This window comes from Anopheles funestus, chromosome 2RL (genome assembly GCF_943734845.2).
Source record: "Anopheles funestus chromosome 2RL, idAnoFuneDA-416_04, whole genome shotgun sequence".
NCBI classification, from domain to species: Eukaryota; Metazoa; Arthropoda; class Insecta; order Diptera; family Culicidae; genus Anopheles; species Anopheles funestus.
The window spans coordinates 11,059,102-11,080,508 of record NC_064598.1 but is presented as its reverse complement, the minus strand read 5'-3'; the positions used below and the strand labels follow the sequence as shown (position 1 = coordinate 11,080,508).

The 21,407-nt window shown below is 47.6% G+C and overlaps 4 protein-coding genes across 17 annotated transcripts; 1 reads left to right on the top strand and 3 right to left on the bottom strand.

Moving 5' to 3' along the window:
• Window positions 1-116: 116 nt before the first annotated feature.
• LOC125765902 (uncharacterized) lies at window positions 117-6,469 on the bottom strand. The gene is made up of 6 exons (XM_049431424.1): window positions 5,418-6,469; window positions 2,915-4,321; window positions 2,176-2,837; window positions 1,945-2,113; window positions 1,685-1,882; window positions 117-1,612 (listed from the first exon to the last, which is right to left on the bottom strand). The coding sequence occupies exons 1-6, from the start codon at window positions 5,767-5,769 to the stop codon at window positions 993-995; spliced, it is 3,408 nt and encodes a 1,135-aa protein (XP_049287381.1). The 5' UTR covers window positions 5,770-6,469; the 3' UTR covers window positions 117-992.
• Window positions 6,470-6,858: 389 nt separating this feature from the next.
• On the bottom strand, window positions 6,859-9,129 carry LOC125765924 (signal recognition particle subunit SRP68). The gene is made up of 2 exons (XM_049431458.1): window positions 8,883-9,129; window positions 6,859-8,798 (listed from the first exon to the last, which is right to left on the bottom strand). Exons 1-2 carry the CDS (start codon window positions 8,998-9,000, stop codon window positions 7,060-7,062), a joined length of 1,857 nt encoding a protein of 618 aa, XP_049287415.1. The 5' UTR covers window positions 9,001-9,129; the 3' UTR covers window positions 6,859-7,059.
• Window positions 9,130-9,389: 260 nt separating this feature from the next.
• LOC125765925 (protein Pixie) lies at window positions 9,390-12,297 on the top strand. Its single transcript, XM_049431459.1, has 4 exons — window positions 9,390-9,519; window positions 9,805-11,351; window positions 11,426-11,660; window positions 11,749-12,297. Exons 2-4 carry the CDS (start codon window positions 9,808-9,810, stop codon window positions 11,797-11,799), a joined length of 1,830 nt encoding a protein of 609 aa, XP_049287416.1. The 5' UTR covers window positions 9,390-9,519; window positions 9,805-9,807; the 3' UTR covers window positions 11,800-12,297.
• Window positions 12,298-12,544: 247 nt separating this feature from the next.
• Window positions 12,545-21,050, bottom strand: LOC125765942 (uncharacterized). 14 transcript variants are annotated; one of them, XM_049431491.1, is made up of 4 exons: window positions 20,948-21,050; window positions 16,791-17,230; window positions 14,233-14,516; window positions 12,545-14,149 (listed from the first exon to the last, which is right to left on the bottom strand). In XM_049431491.1, exons 2-4 carry the CDS (start codon window positions 17,038-17,040, stop codon window positions 13,319-13,321), a joined length of 1,365 nt encoding a protein of 454 aa, XP_049287448.1. In that variant the 5' UTR covers window positions 17,041-17,230; window positions 20,948-21,050; the 3' UTR covers window positions 12,545-13,318. The 14 variants fall into 14 exon arrangements, with proteins under 14 accessions (XP_049287448.1, XP_049287445.1, XP_049287446.1 ...); XM_049431488.1 differs by having other exon boundaries at window positions 16,791-17,233; window positions 20,948-21,048; XM_049431489.1 differs by having other exon boundaries at window positions 16,791-17,233; window positions 20,920-21,033.
• Window positions 21,051-21,407: the final 357 nt, after the last annotated feature.

Here is a 21,407-nt window from a genome sequence, read left to right as displayed (position 1 = left end):
ATTATGAGTTTGTAAAATTAATTAACAAAGCTTACCTTAAATCGTTAATGGCAGCTGCTGCTCACATAATGCTTTTACACACACGCGCACGCACACTCACAAATACCGTTTCGTTCGTTTCCCAGTTCCATACTATATTTACATATCTCTTCAAGTTTTCACATCTTTCTGTGCAACAGATCATTGATTTTTTTTTTACCGATACCGTGTGTTTTGTAAATATTCCATTTTCACTATCTTCCGCAATATGCTAGTCGTTTACTGCTAGCAAACCGCGCGGCGGCATTGCCTATCCGCCATCTTATCTGCTCTGATAATACTTTTGATCGATTATGAATGATATCAGTATGCGTAGGTAATGCTTCGGAACCAAACCACCAACTTAACCTCACCGAACAACAGCACTGTCCACCGATCGGTTCTCTCATCCGCCAAGACTATCATTTTTTTTTTGGTAGGTACTAATCTAAGTGTACATTGATAATTCTCCTGATTCAACACTTCACTGTGCCGGAAGGGGATTGTCCTATCCGCGATTCACTCATGCAGTACTCTGGTTAGGTAGTGCAGTATAATTCAAACACGATGCAAATCCCCGCTTTTCCTAGCCTACTTTACATCGAGGAAAGGAAAGAAACTTGACAGAAGCGCGGTTCCAATGTTTGCGAATGATTGTACGCGCAAAGCCACCTGCGAACGCTTTGTGCGTTCTGCACAGAGCGCAGAGGTTCACTGCACCGTAGTTATTGTGCGACTGTTGAAGTGCTACTGCGACGAGATGAATTGTGCTTCGCAGCTCACAGTTTTACGCCACGCCTATCTCCTACATCCTCTCCCAATACACTGAAACAAACAGATGCGAATAAGTACAGCGAACACATTTCGCCACTCACACACAGGATAAAAGAAGTAGAAAGAATACAAGATGGATCGAGCCCCGGAGATGAACATCACAGTCCTCAGAGGATCTGTTCCTTCTCCCCCGCGCAGCTTCAGTAGCGGCCATTTCCTTCGTTGCCCATGTACTGTGTCCACCGTTGCTGATCGTAACTGTGCAGCTTCGAGCATACTTCACGTGCCGGATTCAGATCGGCACTGCAGCCACATCCGATCTCCAACCGGGTGACAATGATTTGCGTTTCAAACCGTGGATACTGGGGCGTCAGATTCGGCAACCGTGCCTTCAGACATTGGGCAAAGAACTTTTTCTCCAGCTGAACCATATCTTCGTTCCGGTACGTGCGATAAGCTTGCATTTTTTCCTGTATACAGCTCAGATCGGAATCGAGAAACAGCGGTGGATATTGTTCCGATTCCCGGATGTTCATCACAAACACGTAATCGATGGTTGGATTAATGGCCGGCGCTATGGTGGAAGTGATCGGTGTGGTCGTACTAGTACTACTGGTGATCGACTTTAGCAACACACCGGTCGAAGCGATCGAGGGAAGAATGTTTTCGTTTGGAAGTGGCACAATCGATTGTTGCTTCTGAGCCGGGCTTCTGGTTGATGGTGCCGTTGTGCTAGTCGTGTCCTTAACTGGGACAGTAACCGTCGTTCCGATCTGACGACGGGCCTTATTATTATACTCATAGTTCATAGCGTTGACGTCTGGAAAAATGGAACAAATTTGCACATTTCTTTTTTATCTCTCTGCAGAACAGACCCACGCCAAGCACTTACCGTTCATGGCTTCTTTGGCTTCCTTTTCCATTTCCAAATCCCAAAGCGTCTCCTTCGAACCTTTACTGCCCGGATCAGCATTCTTCAAATCATCCATAATCTCATCGTTCAGCAGCACTTTCTTTACGATCTGCGAGTTCGGGTTGGATTCGTTAAACACCTGCTCCTCCAGTGATCGATCGTGAAGCTCTATATCGTCTGAGGGATAAAATAAAGGCTTATATAGTACGAGTACATTTCGAGCATTTTGTTTTGCCTACCGAAAACACCAAACTTGCTACGAACGTCTCGGCCATTCGAACGATAGCGCGGACGCTTGTAGGGTGCCGGAATTGGTCGTCCTTCCTCTTCAAGCGGTGACGTTCCGTAGTCGTAATCAAGATTACCCACCGGTGCCGGTGGAATTTGATTCGTCAGGTAAGGATTACGCTGGAAATGTAACCAAACTCAGTTAGATCCACATTTTTCAAATCAAGAAAACGACGACTTACGCTATCTTGCTCCATCTGATCGTACGGCAGATAGATGTACGGTTTCCTCTCATCACCACGAACCTCGTCACCCATTCCGGCTAGTGGTCCCGCTAGATCAGCTACCGATTCTTGATCGTTAGCGTTATAAATGTACTTCTTGTAAACATTGTTCAGTGCCATCTTTTCCTGCCGTTTTGCTTCTTCCTCGGCAAGAGTATCGATCGATTGGGCCACTGCCGTTTGCTGTCCGTGGAAGACATCCTTACGTCTACTGCCAAGCATCGCTGCCTGATCAGGGCTGTCCACGACAACACCCACGGGCACGCTGGACTGTTGCGATGGAGACAACTTTTTGTCCATATGCACATCGGCCTGGTTGTTCGGCGCTTGTGCTGCAGCCGGCGCTTCAACGGAAGTTTTGCGCATCGTTGCACTGCTCTGTCCATCGTTACGTCCCTTTAGCTTCATCTTCGGATGTTTCATGGGTGCCACATAGTTTGGTTGCATTTGTTCCGTGGCGGTGCCGGTTTCATTGAGCCGGATCGTTAAATCATCGGACGAGAAGATGACCGCGCCCGGTGGCTCAACGTGACGCGTGATGGCGTACAGCTTCAGCACGGACGATTGGTTGTAGCGCAAGGCACACGTGTCCGCACGTGATTGTTGTATAACGTCACTTTCTGCAAAGGAAAATGCGTGAAAAGAAAATGGAATAATGCAAAAAAGGCTTTCACAGTCCTTCTATCGATTAACTTACCGGGAATGAACTGATACTCATCCGTGGTGTCTGCCGTACGATTTCGGCACTGTGTTTGCCAGTGAAGAAACAAATCACCACCGCCGGTTTGGGAGATGGTAATGCCACCGAGCAACCCATTCGGTCCGCCCGAATCTTTGATCGAGCTGTCCAAAAATGGTTTACCATTCGTACCGTTTATGATCATCGTTTGCGAGTAGTAGTAAATCGGAAAGCCTGGTCCCGTGTTGTACTTCACCATAAAGTCCGTCACATTGTCATGATCGAAGTGTCCGGGTACGATCGAGCTGACGCTTTCCGAGTCGGCGATTGTAAACGACCACAGCTGGGTATGGTTCGTACCGTCGAACGCGTACACGGTCGAGTTAAATGAGCTGACCACGATGTCCTCCGTACCATCACCGTTCAGGTCGGTCAGTACGGCCGGTACCATAAAGCCGGACGAATCCATCCGTACGATCGGTTCGAATGCCGTCTCCCCTGGGTACTTCATCAAATTTTCCTGCTTTAGTATGTAAATGCCACCGGGCGAGTTCTGTCCACCGGTTACGACCAGAAACGCATCCGTTCCATCCGATCTCGCCAACTCCTGTATCGGAACAAACATTTCCTCCCGATAAGGGGTGGGAATGCTACGCAAGATCGTACCGGTAGCACCAGATATCAGCTTAATGTGGCCACCGTGTGCTCGTTGCGTTTCTTCCACGTGCACCGCAATAAGATCCGATATTCCATCACCATTCAAATCTCGTACCACATTGATCGTGTACAGATCGATGCTTATTTCGGCATAACTTTCCAAATCGGAATAATCCTTCAACTCCCACAGTATGCGCCCATTGTGTCCATCCAGTGCCAGTATGAGACCGCCGCGACCAGCCGCCACACAATCGTTTCCACCGTCCGAATTGATGTCGATGTTACATTTCAACGAAAAGATCGTAAACGATGTCCACCGTTGCCAGAGCGTGTCGCCATCAATTCCGTTCAATGCCAGCAGTCCACCACCGCACAGATCGGTAATTCCGGTTTTGCGCGAAGTACACTGGGGGATATAGTCCCGGACACCTTCGTCCACCATTTCATCGATGCCGTACCCGACGATGATGTCATCCACACCGTCCCCATTCACGTCCAGCTTCCGGAGCGGGCTTTCACTGTTGACACGTGCAATGACACGTGTCCACACGTTCTGTACGGTGATCTGTGTGCACGGGACCAGCTCTAGCGTTCCGTTGCGTCCGTCTGCAGTACCATACGAGACCCCGTCGGCGGTGTACATTAGACTGCTGAACTTGTCCCGTATGACGGCACTGCTGAATGCGGACTCCTTGTGAAACCATATCTTGATCTTTTGCAGCGGTTGCGGGAAAGCCGTCAGCAGCAATGCGGCCAACACTATTAGTCCTGAAAGTGAACATGTCCTAGTTATAACAGATCCTGGAGAAGATGACAGAGTAGGAGATTCAACCTGTCCATCTCTTGATCGTTTAGGAATAGGAGAGTTTGCTCAAGGAAATTGGGTTAGCCAGTCTCTGATCTGGTACTCTGAGGTGGAAACTATGGGAATCATTTTCCGTGAGTCTATCCAAATTCTGGCAAACGATGAATATGGCAATCCTTCTAATGTAATGGATGCCTACCGTAGAGGATCGAGCAGACGGCGGAAAACCTCAAGTTGGAAGTTGAAAAAATTCGATAGTAGACGATGTTAGGGTCTATATAAGGAGAACCTATATAAATACCCCAGACATGAGACATGGACGCTGTCCAACACTGTGTTTCCCCGGTATATGTGGAAGGACAATGGAGACGCCCCAGTAATGACGGGCTCTGTGAGTTGTACGATTAACTAACTGCCACACGTTAGGCTCAGGTCATGTCATTAGAATGACACCGGACGATCCAGCTCTTTAAGCCTTTTTAGACCATTTACAAGCATGATACCTCCTAAATTGAAATTGAGCGAAGGCGTTTAAGCATTTGCCAAAAAATCGTTGGAACAATGGATTGGTCAAACAAAGCGCAAACTTTTATGGCCCACAAAAAGTAGGGACACACACCCTACAACGTGATAGAAACAAATTTTTAAAATGCTACAGGTGGCTATTTATAAACGGATCGAAGGAAAAAGGTAATCTTCTGGCATTTTTCTTATCCCTATAAAACGGGTAACTGATGAAACACCTTAACGCACCATCAATAAATGTTGGTTTTGCTTACTCATCCGAAAAAGAATCGCCAAGAACAAGCAGCAAGCGAAAAGGTCATCATCATCATCATCGCCGTTTGGTCGGTGGGTGTCAATAATTCATAAACTCATTAAAACTAACAAACCGGCGCCTGAATGTGGCCATCCAGGGCTGAGCCAGAGCAAATTGACACCTTCATTCACGTGTGGTTCACCGTGTTGCGGTTTTGTCCTATGCTTTTCCGTTTTTTTTATGCACGTGTTGCCTTTTGCGTCTTAACTTCTGCCCCCATAGTATGTGTGCCCACTTACCGATAAGGACGGTTACCGCTGCCAAACCGTAGCAAAATGGTTCGCAACACTTCCAGCACTTCCGGCGGCGATACTTCTTCAGAATGGGGCTCGACGACCGCACACCGGCCGCCCCGCTACCGCCCGCACTCCCATTGCCACTTGTTGCTTTGCCGTATTTGCGTCTCGGGGCCATGAGTGGCCGTTTCGCACCCCGGTCCTCGTACGTGCGACAGGTGCGCCCATCGCGTATGAACACCTCGTCCTCCACGTCATCGCTCAGGTCCTCGTCCATGCTGAGGCTGACGCTATCGCGCACCACCAGCTGTTCCGACGGCTGGTAGGGTTTCATCTTCTTCCGTATCAGCTCCATGGTGGCCGCCTGCACCACTCTCCCACCGTTCCGGCCCGCAGCGAGGGTTTTTAGCAAACGGTGCACCACCTTGAAACGGTTCGGTTTGCTCGCCGAAGCACACAGGAATGTCCTTTCGAGTTGCGAGCGTGCGAGCAAGCGAGACGGAGCAAGGCCAAACCACACAGCCTTTTGCACTTTTCGCAACAGATTTTCCGCTCCAGTTCGGGCAAACAATCGAATGCACAGTCCCGAAGCAAACGGGGTAAACTGTTGCCTATTGTTGTTATGACCTTTCACTGCCAGGATATCACTCTATTTCTGGTATGCTGGTCCTATTGATAGCAGCATCACGCTTTTTGTACCACTGCTCTACCCTTTCGTTGGGGACGTTTTCGCTAACATATGTGACGGAATGTATCCGTACGGCGTTGTTCTTTTTAATGCGCCCCTAAATATATCCTTCCAAACAAAGAGTGTTGGAATGCGGATTAACTTTTCACACGGGTTTTTACTACTAATTACACGCCTCTGTTCGACAGCTTACTAATGCCAATATGTGAAAATGAAAGTATTTTTTTGCCTCGATTTGCTCAAAACTTGCTTGCCCGAAACGATAAAAATCGGTCCGTACCAGAGCACTGTCCGCTACCGATTGCTCGGTTAAGGGAAAATCACCACGAAAGCTTCACGTCACCATTTCCCACACACGCATATGTATACGCGTTGCTGCGTACCAACAGTGTGGAGTTCGAAAGGCTAAAAAAATGGAAAAACATCGTGGTGAAAAGCGGGTTTTGTGTTGATAAATGTTTGCAACACCTTTCGGTTGGGCCGTAAGGCTCTCCCGGTAAACAGAAGACGCGGTTTGTATCGCATTTTTTTCCTATTGGAAAACGGGAGAGTGATTGGAAACGGGAGATGACAGCAATCCTTCTCCGGATGGTGAAGTACGCGCTATTGCGCATGTGACCACCAACACCCACCATTCCGATGGAGGGTAAAAAACGCATCCATGCCATCCATTATCATCATCCTTTGGTTTGACCGGTGTTTGCCGTTTGGGGGTTTCGGATCGTTCGTGTTATTCGTTTAGGATTCGAGTGCCAATTGAAATATGCGGATCGCGTTATTTATTGATAGTAGACATGCTAGTCACCGACCATCCTCCCATGGATTGTCGGTGATAGGTAATAAAAAAAGAAAGCAAAAACAAAACTGGAATAAAAAACAAGTAATGGTGCAACATATCCAACCTTTGCGGGATATTGCGGTGTACAATTGTTCGTTCTTCCTTCGGCAGGAACGTGTTTACTTGCTGGCACCGCCACCACCCCAACCGAACAGTCCCTTCACAAAGCCGGACATTCCAGCGGTCGCACCCTTGCCGGCCGCCTTTTGTTCTATCTTATCGTCTAGCGATGGGAAATCGACAAAGTTAAGGGCCAGATCGAAGAACAGTGGTTTGGCGGGTATCGGTTCCATCTCCGGGATCAGCTTGAACACGTTCGGGTTGCGCGAGTTTAGTGTCGCGTCTTCCTTGTAGTGCGAAAGCCGCTCGTACAGTGGTTTGGAAGATTTCTGACTCTTGCCAAACAGGACCGTATCGTCCGCGGTGTCATCTTCCAGCACGCTGTATGCATGGGCAGAGAATTTGCAGCCCTCGATCGTTGCGACCAGCTGCTTTAGCTCGGGCCGTAAATCGAAATCCTTGCACGGTGTCTTGGTGTTGGCCGCTTCGTTAGCGTACTTTTTCGACCGTTCATACATAGCCACCGCTTCCCGCCAGCGCTTCATAGCGACCAGCGTGATGGCGATGTAGTAGCAACGGAAGGCGCGGAACGAAAGTGACAGCGTCTCCATTTCGGCCTGATACGATGCTTCGCTTTCCAACCCGCTCAGTTGCTGCATTTCGGTCACGTTCTGCAGTATGATCTCGTACAGCCGGGAAAGATCCTGCGGCTTGGTTTTCTTTCCTCCGCCGGTGAGTTGACTCTTTTCCGGCACGTTCGGATCGTCGAGTGTTAGCTTAGCCTGCGCCACCAGCAACAGATTGCGCTCGAGTGTTAGCTTTAACCGGGTGTACGACATGTATGCTAACAGATACTGAATTCCGATCAGTCCACCCGAACCCCCTTCGGTCGTGTTCTGGCGCAACTTGGGATCCTGTTTGATCTCGTCCTTGATCGCGGCTATCGCATCCTTGCAATCGAGCAACACATTCTCCAGCATCTCAATCTTGGCCGGGAAATCTTTTGCCTTTTCGATGCTCTTGCTCAGCTCCTGTATGCTGAGCAGAAACAGTCGCACCTTCTCCGGTCGGACCGTAACGCTGCGTCCGCGCCATTCCGTCATCTGGAAAGCTTCCATGCTTTCGGCTTTCGTCTGCGCCACCAGATGGCTTAGGTTGCCCAGCAACCCGGCCTGGCCGCGCATCTCCAGCAAATCGTTGACCGACGCGTTCTCGCCCACATTGTACGCACAGTAGCGCAGACTTGGCTTCAGTTCTTCCACCTTCGCGCGGTAAATGGTTTGCTCTTCCTCTGGCATGGCTTGGGCGAGATTTTCGTAAATCACCTGAGCCTTCTTCAGGTTTTCCGCAGCCGATTTCCACAGCGCCAGCTCAAAATGCAACGAACCATGGATCCAGGCAGAGTAAGCTTCCGCTTCCAGCTTCGTACGAGCATCGCAACGATCCGAAGCGCACAGATCCTGCAGCTGCAGCGCGTACACGCACGATTTGCGAAGCTTCTCAATCAGATGGAACCGTTTGCGCGGTTCGGTGTTCGATTCCTGGCGTAGCTGCATCGCGTACGACCACGTACGTTCGGCCAACATAAGCGGTATGTGCAGGAACCGCTCGTCGGAGTCCGTTTTTTCCAGGTTGGCAAGCGTAACGTTACGCTTCTTGTAATGCCGCCGATCTCCCTGAGGTAGGTTGAGTGTTTTGCGGAGTCGCTTTACGCGCCGGGAACAGTAGCCACGGTAGCGCTGAAAGTCTCCATGCCGAAGACCATGCTGTAACTGCATGTCCTTAATTAGGCGGAGAACTGAAAGTAGAGCAAGCGAATGAAGCAATTAGCCTACAGGAGGAATATCCTCAATCCAGTAATTCCACCACGACCCAGCCTTACTTTCCACCGTAAACACTTTCACTGGCGCTTCGACTGGTACGCCCAGTTCCATGTCCTCCTTGCCGGAGCCGACAGTTTCCCGGCCAACCTCGGCCTTTTCTGCCTTTGATTCAACCATGCTTTCGTGCTGGTTTTGGAATACAATTAATTAATACACCGTTTTCCTTCGACACACAATTCACCGACAGATTTTTGTGTGGACACGAAGTCAAATCGGTCCGTGCTTTCCCGTTTGACAGATTGTTGTCGTGTTGACAAAAAAATTTGACAACCATGTCGACAGTGACCGTTTGAATGTCGACATTCGAAGCAAAATTGAGACAAAATCTAATTAGGAATGAATAATTTATCAATTTTCTAAATAATTTATTTAAATCATTGTACATTGCTCTTCTATTTGTAAGCTTATTTCATTAGCTAATAGATTAATAAATTCACAGGCCGTTCTTTATGAATAAAAAAAAAAAAAAAAATAGATTAATAAATCGTTCCTATCGTTCACCCACAGTGTGTGTCATGAAAATGCACATCGAGCTCGCTGTCAGCTGTCAATTGCGCTGCCTTTCCGCAAGACCGAACCCGTCTGACACGCACGAACTTTCTTTTCGTTTCTGTCCGGAATCACAAATTTCGACAGGTAAGCCAGCATTTGTACGATATATTCCATGCTATTTAACTATATTTGTAGGTGGTCCATGTTGAAAATGAATCCCAAGCCCGCCGGACATAGGTAAACAAGGTTCCCAGATTGGTCGATTCGATGTGAGGTTATTCCGCGGAGTGGGGGATTCCCTTACCCAGGTGTTACGGATGTGTACCATTCTACCATTACACGTTCATACCTTTCACCTTTTTTGCCCGAGTGCATATGCAAGTGACACGTTTCTAATACTGTTTTTTACTTTCATTGCTCTGCTCGTAGAAAATGTCTCGAAACCGTGCGGCCGAAGAGACGGACAAACAGACGCGTATCGCAATCGTCAGCTCGGACAAATGTAAACCGAAGCGATGTCGCCAGGAGTGCAAGAAATCCTGCCCGGTCGTGCGTATGGGCAAGCTCTGCATCGAGGTGGCGATGGACTCGAAGATCGCCACACTCTCCGAGGAGCTGTGCATCGGTTGCGGTATCTGCGTGAAGAAGTGTCCGTTCGAGGCGATCACCATCATCAACATCCCAAGCAACTTGGACAAACACACGACTCATCGCTATTCGAAGAACTCGTTCAAGCTGCACCGTCTGCCGATCCCGCGCCCGGGTGAGGTTTTGGGATTGGTTGGCCAGAACGGTATCGGGAAGTCGACGGCGCTGAAAATTCTAGCCGGCAAGCTAAAGCCGAACCTCGGTCGCTATTCCGAACCACCGGATTGGACGGATATTTTGGGCTACTTCCGCGGTAACGAACTGCAGAATTACTTCACCAAGATCCTGGAGGATAGTCTGCGTGCGCTGATCAAGCCGCAGTATGTGGATCAGATTCCGAAGGCAATTAAGGGTACGGTCGGCGCGCTGCTGGATAAGAAGGATGAGCGCAAGAACCAGATGGAAATCTGTGATTTGCTCGATCTGACCCACATTCGGGATCGTGAAATTCAGGCCCTGTCTGGTGGGGAGCTGCAGCGATTTGCGTGCGCGATGGTGTGCATCCAGGACGGGGACATTTTCATGTTCGACGAACCCTCCTCGTATCTGGACGTGAAGCAACGTTTGAATTGCGCCATGACGATTCGCTCGTTGATCCATCCGGACAAATTTATCATCGTCGTGGAGCATGATTTGTCCGTGCTGGACTATCTGTCCGATTTTATCTGCTGTCTGTACGGAGTGCCCGGTTGCTACGGTGTCGTTACGATGCCGTTCTCGGTCCGCGAAGGTATTAACATCTTCCTTGACGGTTACGTGCACACGGAAAACATGCGTTTCCGAACGGAATCGCTAACGTTCAAGGTGTCCGAATCGGCGTCGGAAGAGGAGATCAAGCGCACCTGCCACTACGTGTATCCGAAGATGAAGAAAAAGCTCGGCTCGTTCACGCTAACAATAAACAACGGTCAGTTTAGCGATTCGGAGATTATCGTGCTGCTGGGTGAGAATGGTACCGGCAAGACTACGTTCATCCGTATGTTGGCCGGCAATCTGGAACCGGATGAGGAATCGGAACCGCTGCCGGTGCTGAACATTTCTTACAAACCGCAGAAAATTTCTCCCAAAAGTCAATCGACCGTGCGGTACCTTTTGCACGAGAAGATTCGCGATGCCTACATCCATCCGCAATTCATAGCTGACGTTATGAAGCCGCTAAAGATCGAGGAAATCATGGATCAGGAAGTGCAGAATCTGTCTGGTGGTGAGTTGCAGCGTGTAGCACTGGTGCTTTGTCTCGGCAAACCGGCCGACGTTTATTTGATCGACGAACCGTCCGCCTATCTGGATTCCGAGCAACGTCTAATTGCGGCAAAGGTCATTAAGAGGTAAGCAAAATATAGAAATAATCACAAACAAAAATGTTCGGTGGCTCTAAAACGATAAAATTGTAAAATTACAGATATATTCTACACGCCAAAAAGACCGGATTCGTCGTAGAGCACGATTTCATTATGGCAACCTATCTGGCCGATCGGGTGATCGTGTTTGAGGGTCAACCGTCGGTAGATACGACAGCGCATACACCACAATCACTACTGAACGGTATGAATCGGTTCCTGGAGCTGCTGGAGATCACATTCCGACGCGATCCGAACAATTTCCGACCAAGAATCAACAAGCTAAACTCGGTGAAGGTAAGTCGATCTTCTTTTTTTTTTGTTGTGTAGCAAAACTTGTTTATAGAGCTAGTATTTAATGGGTCACGTTTCATGGGCATTGCAGGATGTGGAGCAAAAGCGTGCCGGACAGTACTTCTTCTACGAGGAACCTTAAGCCGTTGTCGACGGCATCCATAACAATCGCAGAAAGATGCTGCTGCTGCTGCTGGTGGAGCTTTCATTTTAGACAACGTCAGTATGTACTGGGAAGTGTAATTGCAATGGAGAACGTCTTCTCCATTCGTTTGATACAGGACCGATTTTAAGTTTCATATTGCTTCCCTTCGTCGGCACGTTTCAGTATACGTGCCGTGAGTGGTCAAACAACGCGACGCGATAGCGAGTTTCTTTTTTTTTAGGCGCTAAACAACAAAAACGAAAATGTAATACAAGGGCGCCAATCTATACATCTCTCCCTCTCTCTCTCTCTCTCTTTCTCTTGTTGAGCAGCTTGTTTCGTTACAACGTTACAACAATAACGCAGGGTGTGATGACGAAGGGTGGTTTTTGTTTTTAAAATTCTTATACAAGTTTTTCGTTTGAAGTGACTTTTGTTTTCTTTTCCATACAAATAAATACGGAGTGTAATTATGTGGGAGATCGAAACACATAACCGTTGTGCACGTTCACTGAGCTGCCTTGGGAAATTGTACCCTCGCCGTACCATCCTTTGCTTCGCGTGATTCAATCTCGGTCGGAAGATAGTTCAACCAAAACAAAACCCACCACCGGTGCAGCAGATTAGCGCGAGTGAAGGTCAGGGAAAGAGATCGCTTTTTAAAGCGGAGCATTGCGGGGGCCAGCACAGCAGGAAAAGGGACGTTTGGTGGCGAACGCGGAAGTGCAACAAACGCGACTCATCTGTAGTAACAGCTGTTTATTGAATCCAACAAAAACAGGTCATTCTTACACTAGCGGCTTATCGCAATCAACAGGTTTAATTGGTAACATCTAGCCTCCTTCTTCCTATCTTGTGTCTTAAGGCTGAAGAAGGGCACACGTGGCACACGAGAAGCTCGCGGTTTTTCGCAATGTCTTAGCGAGATTGCAAACGTAGGCAAATTTCAGCGTACGATCGATCGATCTTACCGAGCGCGCCCGTATGGTTATACGGAGGTACGCTATCACACCTCCACTATCGGTCGGTTGTTTAAACGATTGTGTAATCGCATAATAATAATAACTACAAGTCCCAAGCACTAACCGATGCCTATCGCAGCTGAATTTACTAAACATTGCTTTTTTTCTTGTTATTGCACTACTGTATCTCTCCCCCGGACCCGGGAGGCTGCTTTAGTGTCGTGAGCCGATTGCCGGACACACAGACACGCAAACACGCCTCAAATGCGCACTTTAAACGAGTACGAACTAATTCTACGGTTTTTGTTGTTCTTTCTAAACTCTGACTAAAGCCTTAACGCAAACACTGTACAACGTTGCGGGGTACTGACTGGTGCCTGACAGGCGTCAAGCTGCATCTCTTCACCATGTAGCCCTTGAATTCGCTACCCGCAACAAACAATCCGCTTCGTCCTCGGTTACGCTTGCGGACACTTTCTGGCACACGTGCGCCGCGGATGAACAAGCGCACAATCGCTTTTTTTCGATAATACCGTTCGGCCGTGTATCGGCATCTAGATGCATTCCGTTTGGAGCCGCTGAAGCACGCCCTGCTCATACATTTCCAGCACAATGTCACGCATTCGCGTGTGGTAGTTGGCCGAGACGATCTGTGCGATTCTTTTGTCGTGTTTCTTCGTTTTGAAATCGTTAATCGTAACCGCATCCAGGTCCGGTATTTTGTCCGGGTTGAAGGTAACGGCCGGTAGTAGCCACATCGCAATGCCCAGCCCGTACGGTAGGCACCGATCGTATTCCGCCCGCAACCGCTGGTACGAGAACAGGTCAGAAAAATGGTGCAACAGGGATGCCGCCGTCGCGGGATCATGAAACGTGGCAAAATGTTCCTGCAGCGCATCGAGCAACGTACGGCGATACTGCAGCAGCAAATCGGTAACGTGCTGCTGGCGCATATCGCGCTCCGTACTCGTGTACAGCAGGTGAAGAATGTCCAGCACCGGTGTGGTGCAGCGCATCGTTTGCAAATCGATCAACCGGACGTGCTTGCAATCGGCACTAAACATCAGATTGTTCACCCAGGTATCACCGTGGCAGATAACGCGCCACGCTTCATCCATACCGTTACAGACGAGCCCGCACATGATGCGATAAAGCCGGCCGGTTAGTCCCTCGACGGCACGGATCGGCCCATCCAGATCGCCCTTGCTGTTGCTGTACCGCAAACTGTCCAGCGCACCGCGCAACGAAGACTCGAGGGAATGTGTGTAAAAATCGGCCGCCTCCGGACAGTACACGATTTCGCGCACCTTCGAACAGACGTCGGCAAATTCGTGTGGCTGCTCGTGCTTCAGTGCCAGCGAGACGGCATGCAGTTTCGCCAGTTCCTACGATAATAAAGCACAAATCGTCGCTAACCAATCGATTTCGGAGTACGTTCGGAGTCGCATAGGGAACTGGTCTACCTTACCTTCATCACGGCCATACAGTGTTCGAAGCTGAGACCGATCCGTCGGTCAACCATCGCATATCCGCTGGTGGTAAGATCCTCCAGCACAATCCGATCGCCGAACTCATCGCTGCCCGCTGTCAGACACTTTGGGTATGGCAGATCGTACGGCGCTATCCGCTGCAGGATGGGAATGATGCTTGCATAGGCGGTAATTTCGTTCTCGAATGCAGCATCGCACCGGAACAGCCTACGCCGGTTTGGATTTGTGATTTGACGTTTAAAAATAAGCGAAATCGTAAACACTACATGGGAGGAGAAATTAAAAAGAAATTCAAAATAATGTTAGAAACATCAACATTGGATGGGATATTCTACATTCTTGTTCATATTAAACTCTCTCTCATTCGTAACGGTTCTATGGCTTAGTGGCAGGGATGGCGACGCTTCACACGAAAAGCAGAGGACAAATTCTCATCAGGATCCTGCCCTTCTTCACTTCTTAAAACGCGTAGGAACTTTTGACGTCTAAAGGAAAGACGGAAATGGCAATCTTCACTACAAGATCTCCTGATGTAGTTGAGTTCCAACAAGAAGTTACGTCTTTCTCTCTCTATCTCTTCCTCCATTAAATCGCAATTCTCGCTTATTGTACTACGCAGCCCGTATGTGTATTGTTTACAAAGCAAACATTTAGATCCTCATCATCATCATCATTAGTAGCGCGCGCACACACGATGATGCGCAATTGATGATGCACTTTCAAAAGTATTTCACTCTTGCATCTGAATGAATCTTCCACACTCCACAAAGGAATTAACCCGGCGAATCAATACAAAGCACGGGTGGGGGGGAGATTCGTTAATAGTAATTCGTTCGTCATCTCCGCATCATCTTGCGAGGCCGGCCTCTGCCCAACAACTCTCGACGTCAGCGTTCGCTTTTGTTCACGCGTCGCTGCGCTTTAACCTATTTACGTACGTTTGCTTTTGCTGATACCACCGTACCAGAAAGTGGGTTAGAGCTTAGAAACCTTGAAATAAATTCGTCGCTTGTAGAACGGAGGAGCACAACATGCAGTGGGAAGGTGCGTAAGGCATCAGCTGGGTAAGGGTTTGCTGTTGAAATATGCAAACACTAATCTATTTCAAAGCGATGCATCACAAAAAGAGTAATCTTGAAACGTGTCCCCCATCCCCATTTGCAGGATGCATCCAACAGTAGTAGCTGGATCAATAATCTGCCGTAAGGGCTTCCGCCTCGTTGGCTTCTGGTGTGAATTATACGAAGCAATGGAAGTCCATTTTTGCCGTTGAATAGTTCATCTCGTGTTCATAGGTCAGGGTTCAATGGTAAAAAGCAAAAAAAAAAGATACTTTTCCGCTTGCACTTTCTCTCTATTCTTTGAATAAACTCTCCGGATGAAGCTTATTGTTAAATGTTTTGAGTTAAATTTTACAAAAGAAATCTTATTTCGTTTTACTTCGTTTCATGAACTTCCTTTTTCAAATACTCCCCAAACATGAGTCATCGTCGTGCGATAAAATTGCTGTTGCTGGCGCCAACTTCCCGAGGTCGTTGCAATTTCGCCACGACATTGAATTGGTGCATTCTTGCTGTGTTTGCATTGTTATTTCTCTGCTTCCGTTCCGAACCGAACTTGACATTGAAATGAAATTTCTTTTCTGGCACGAGAAATAAAATCGATTTTCGTTGCAAGCGCGGCACATCGTGGGAATATGTGAGTTTTCCCCCGCTGCTTTTTCGCGGTTGTTTTGTTCGTACTAACATTCTGGTGAGCTTTTGTTTTCTCCATTCGTTTGAAAGTTACTGGGCGTCTCCATCAGTAACGGACTTTCACAAGCACACAGGGTTGCTTTCTTTTTTAAACCTCTCTACTAACGCCGATGTGTAAAGATTAGCAGTGAAGTTGTTTTTTTTTCTTCTTCTTTGCTCTTTCTCTCTCTCTCTCTCTCTCTCTCTTCCTTTTTATTAAGGTAGCGAAAAGGTATTATGGGAGCTTTCTTCCACACACCAACATATCCCTTTGCATCAACGTTCACGATTGCATTCTTAATGGCACGAAGGCATGATGCTATCGCTTCCACCCGGTTTAGAACGAAAGTTCAGCTGTTCTGTGTGTTTGTGTGTTTGCTATGTTGCACCTGGGCTGAACTCGTACCCTTAACGGCCCGCCAACACTCACCCACGGCCCACCAAGCGGATAGAGTAAGACGGAAAAGCCCCGGTTGAAGGTCGGTCATTGCTCAACTTAGAACAGTGTTGTTTGGTTTTACGTGCAGAGAGACGCGTCATGCACGCTTTGGGGTTGTGGTGTGAAAACTGCATCAATGTTAATGTGGGGGGTAGAAAAAAAACTGCATAAAATGCACCCAAAATGTGATTAAATTTTAATCGTAAAGGTTCTACCGAGTAATGAAATTTACTCCTTTTCTATAAAGGAATTCCTCAGGAAAGTTGAGAAATCTTTGTTGTCTACTTTCTATTAAACTGTTTCACCATTTGTTTGTTTTACTTGGCACATTCACTTCAAACACTAAACCAGCTCCAGTGCTTACCATGATTTCGTCCGTCCGATGATTTCGCCTTACAGTGGGCCACAACCCGCTTGATGACCGACATGTAGTTGTCGCCTTCGCGGCTACCCGGCCCACAGTCGACCAGATCCACCGACAGGGTTTGCCACAGATCGGCCTTCTGCTGCATCCGGATAATGTCGATGATCGTGTCCTTTCCCTCGATCATGTAAACATCCCGATCATCGTCCACAAAACCACCGACAATACCCACCGCTAGTTCCTGCTTCATTTTTTATGTTTTTTTTTTGTTTTTTTGTTTGCCGGATTCCGTTAAACACGCTTTAAACACTTTTACCGCACTTTTTTGTTGTTGTGTTGTTGTTGGGGATTTTTTTCAGTTATGTTGCTGTACACACGCGTGTTCACTCACATATACGCAGAGTCGAGTTTCTTCTGCCCGTAGTGCTAATCACTCACTGCTTCTGTACGGGATAGAAGAGTTACCCCCGAAATGAGTCGAACCATGGTGTTTACGGTTTTGTTTTGGCATTCCGCACTGTGTTCTTGCCAATGCCACAAAAGTGCAGCGTACGCAACAACAGCAAGCAAGCAAAAAAAAGAACCGACCGACAAAGCACAGAAGCTGCTGCTGTATCTTGCCGAGCGCACTGAACCGCACGAGACCGAAACTACGTCCTTGACCAACGACAATACGTCACGGAGTGGGACATCATTTCACCGACAACTAGCAGTGGCGTTTGTTTTTTTTTTTTTGTTTTTGCTCTGCTTTTTTTCGCTGCGAACCACCGTCCGCAAGGCGTGTGTGAAAGTGGTTCCCACCAAAGCTACTGGACCGACCGACGGCGAACGATGGCAGAGTGACGGTAACGGTCCGCACAGTAAGTACACACGCCACGGAGGCTGAAAACGAAGTGTTTATGATTGCATCTACCGCCGACGGCCGAAGCCGTAACAAGAAGCTTTAGCGTATGAACCACGTTCGTAATGGCGGCACGCACACACGTGCAGCGCGCCACTATTTTACTGTACGCCAGTGTGTGTCCGTCAGTGTCAGTGCTCACCTCACCGGGTACACCGCTAAGGACGGTGTACTTAGCGCGTTTACTAGTGTGGTTTTATCGCTTGGCAAAATTAGCAACAACGAAACGAACGATTTGTGAATTCCGCACGTAGTCCGAGTAACCCAGTTTTTTGTTTTTTTTTTTGTTTTCTACTTTTTGGTTCCCAAGCTTATCGGGACATTTTGTGTGTGTGTGTGACGCTTGTTTGTTGTTTCCTTTTCTTTCAGAATGGGGCTTTCCTGTACAGTTTCGGCAAAGTGCACTTCGTTCGTACATCGTGTATCTCATCGGTTGACGAGAGATCGGCAATCGCGACAGCGCTTAATTAGTATTCGATCACGCACCATACTAGCACGATCGTTTAGCCGCTCTCAGCGCGTTTAGCGCCGTCTCTAGGTGTGTGCTCCGCTGTCCAAAAATTTGCTTCTAACAACAGCAACAACAACAACAACATAAACCGGCCACTGCCCTCAGCCCGACCGAAACAACCACTGTGTGTATGTGTGTGTGCGTGTGCGTGAATCTAACACGAAACCACAAAAACCACGTGCGTCCTTGAAAACCCGCGCGGAGGGCATCGAACGAAACGGTGCGCGCACGGTGCGTTGCCACCGCCATTGCTCTGGAGACGCGCGCTTGCTCGCTCTCTCAGTCGGCCCCCCACTCTATCGCTCCGTGTGGCGCCGTTAGGCGGGTGGCTGTGTGTGACGCGACGGCGTGTGTGCGCATCAAATGCACTTGACTTCAATAAGCCACATTCTTGTGGCTTGCGCTGCATCGATCGCGCCCTGCACACGATCGGTTCACCTTCAGCGTGTCGACGACACGCACGCCACCGAACGCGTGTGTAGGTGTCAACTCGGTGCCGTTTGCAAAGTACACGCGTATATACGCGGCAACGATCACTCACTCGGCGCGGGGTGCGCGTTTTGTTTTCCCCCCGCCCCTATCTTTCCTGTCTGTATTTTTCGGCTACCTTTTCGTGACCTCTGCAAACCGTCCAGTGAGAGTGTGTTTTTGCGTGTGTGTGTCTGTGCGCTTTTTTTGCTTCTTACACGTGGGCAAAGCTTTTATTGGGAGGCTTGAGCGCATGCAAACAGACCGATTGAAGATGTAGGCAAAGTGCACTGAAAGGACGGCTAGAAAGCGGCCACTTTAGCACACTGTTGGAGTGTGTCTCATTTCCTCTTTGGCATCAACCCCTGCGTCTCCTGCGCAGTGCCATGACAGCTGTAGGGCTGTACTCACCTTGACATTGTAACATTGAATGTCATTTCTAACCGATCAACGCAGCAGGTATTTGGATGCTGCGTACGAAAGCGTTTCGCTTGTTTATTGTTATGATCGAGTACCCGTGATCGATCAAAAGGGGTTGCACAGGGGGTGAATTTGTCTTGCCATTAGCATTAAATTATCATCATTCCTTTTGGAGCTTCAATGTGCACTTTGAGATCGAATTCATTTTGTCGCATGATCGTGGTTCGAGACTCAACTGGACCAGGCCCCTTTTCATGGCCAAGGACTTTGAACTATTTGGCTACGTGATGGAGTCTTCGCCGGCATAATCTAGCAGGTCGTAAGATACCGACGAAGATCCATTCATTCCAGGCGTCAACTTCCAGCTGCAGGGTATTTTCCATGAATCGTTCGGTCAATGTACTGTTTACGAAAACACCTACCTGAGGATTCTATCCACCCGAGGGGGGGAGATTGATATTTATCGCCTTCTCCTCTACCTTACTGACATACACGACCCTCCGATCGCTGATCGTCCGCTGGTGACCAAAATACTATAGAAAGCCAGTCGACAAACCTTGACCGACAACGGGTGTTGAGCAGGCTTATAAAATAACGAAGAATTTTACAATTCCATGGTCAATGGAATGTATGGATACTTCGAGAAAACGTAAATAACGTTGGAATTTTTATTTCCACTCGTTATAACTTAATCGCCAACCATTTTTACCACTCGAAGGTACTTTTTCGGTACAGTTATCGCATCTGTACGAAATCCAGTATTCCTCTAGAGTGGGTATTGCCCCTGGAACTGGAACTTGTCTGACTTGGCGCAAACGGATCCTACAGGCAAACCAGCGGGAACGTAACGCCGGCTCAGGTCAGGTCTTGTTGCAACGATCTGCAATTCGATTCCTGTTTGCTGTGCACGTTTTACACGTTTTAAACGTTTCAAGCCAATGTAGGACGGGTGTCGATTCACCCGACACTTTTGCCCAAACGGTAACGGACAACCAAAAAAACAAAAAAAAATTGGAAAAGGTCCGAAGGACCTTGAGAGAATGGTGTCACGAAGCTTTTTTTAGTACAGTGCGCAAGCTTACTATGGTGGCCGATACGCTTACAAGTACAATTCCATTGGACCGGTGGCCAGACAAGAATTATTATTCATATTGCAGTTTGTTCGCGCACATGATGCAATCGCGTTAGTGAAGATGGATTGTGCTGGGAAAGAAAGTTTGTTTCGTGACATCATAATTGCGTGCACGAAGCACGCACAATTGGGAATCCAAATTATGTCACCAGCACTATCGGCGGAGGTGGCACTTTTTTGAAGTTTTTGTTGCCGATTGTAGCCGTTGCATAAATACGAAATTGTTTGGCAACGATTGGTACGCATTTGGCAAATTGATTTGAAGAAAAAAGAATTATATTGAATTATTTAGCGTTTTGGTATCAAACCAATAGCATATGCAAGTGCCAAGGAGAGCGTTTCATGTAGGTATTACGGGTAACAAATTGATTGCCCGAGAGCTACTCAAGGAATTGAAGAATAGTTAAATTTTTACTATTTACACACATTGAGAAGGTTTTGAGTCTAACTGGATGTAAAAGACAAGAAAGACTTTTACAATATCGCCAAATTTGAGGATGTTCTTTTCTATCCAAACACTCGCTATATAACTGTCAGGAGGACGTAGGTAAAGCTAAGCTCACACACGAATCAATTCAGATGAACTCTCTGGAGTAGTAGCAGCAGATTCTAGTAGTAACTGGTAGTGTTGAGAATACCCAAAGGTCGATTCAAGATAAGAAGAAATCACACCAAACACCGTCCGGCACAAACGCACAAACAAGATTGACTGATCGGAACGCTACCGTTGCTACAAATATAAGGGCCGCCCGGGAAATAACTATTCTAACGGCTTCCACCGTGACAAACAGGATTGTTTGAAACTGTTTACGCTAATCGTTGTTTTTTAAATAGTTATTTTCAAAACAATGCTTTTTAAATGTTGTAGTGTGTTACCGTTCTTACCTCAAGCTTATTGTCGCAGCGGTTTTATAAAATCATAAAACAATATGTTTTAATAGCGAACACTCACGTGGATGCATTAAGGAATTATTATAACTTGCCTCATGGGAAACATAAAAGAGTAGTAAATACTTGGCAATTTTAGTGTTTCATTTGAGGAAACAAATAAAAACATTAATTAGTGTCTAAAAGGGGGTGTTCGTAAAGGAACATTGATCTTCAACCAATTTTGCGATCACGTAAGTAAGTGCAACGCGTCGTGCGTTAGTCGTAAGTGTGTCTAATAGTTAGTTTACATAGCAA

Excerpts from the sequence above, each read along its gene's own strand:
- LOC125765924 (XM_049431458.1), bottom strand. The coding sequence starts at position 9,000 with ATGGTTGAATCAAAGGCAGAAAAGGCCGAGGTTGGCCGGGAAACTGTC. Across the intron at positions 8,799-8,882 it reads GAAAGTGTTTACGGTGGAAA|TTCTCCGCCTAATTAAGGAC; the intron begins GTAAGGCTGGGT and ends CTCTACTTTCAG.
- LOC125765925 (XM_049431459.1), top strand. The coding sequence starts at position 9,808 with ATGTCTCGAAACCGTGCGGCCGAAGAGACGGACAAACAGACGCGTATC. Across the intron at positions 11,352-11,425 it reads GCGGCAAAGGTCATTAAGAG|ATATATTCTACACGCCAAAA; the intron begins GTAAGCAAAATA and ends GTAAAATTACAG. Across the intron at positions 11,661-11,748 it reads ACAAGCTAAACTCGGTGAAG|GATGTGGAGCAAAAGCGTGC; the intron begins GTAAGTCGATCT and ends TGGGCATTGCAG.
- LOC125765902 (XM_049431424.1), bottom strand. The coding sequence starts at position 5,769 with ATGGAGCTGATACGGAAGAAGATGAAACCCTACCAGCCGTCGGAACAG. Across the intron at positions 2,838-2,914 it reads TGAGTATCAGTTCATTCCCG|AAAGTGACGTTATACAACAA; the intron begins GTAAGTTAATCG and ends TTTCCTTTGCAG. Across the intron at positions 2,114-2,175 it reads ATCAGATGGAGCAAGATAGC|CGTAATCCTTACCTGACGAA; the intron begins GTAAGTCGTCGT and ends TTACATTTCCAG.
- LOC125765942 (XM_049431491.1), bottom strand. The coding sequence starts at position 17,040 with ATGAAGCAGGAACTAGCGGTGGGTATTGTCGGTGGTTTTGTGGACGAT. Across the intron at positions 14,517-16,790 it reads ATCGGACGGACGAAATCATG|TGTTTACGATTTCGCTTATT; the intron begins GTAAGCACTGGA and ends CCTCCCATGTAG. Across the intron at positions 14,150-14,232 it reads ACTGTATGGCCGTGATGAAG|GAACTGGCGAAACTGCATGC; the intron begins GTAAGGTAGACC and ends TTATTATCGTAG.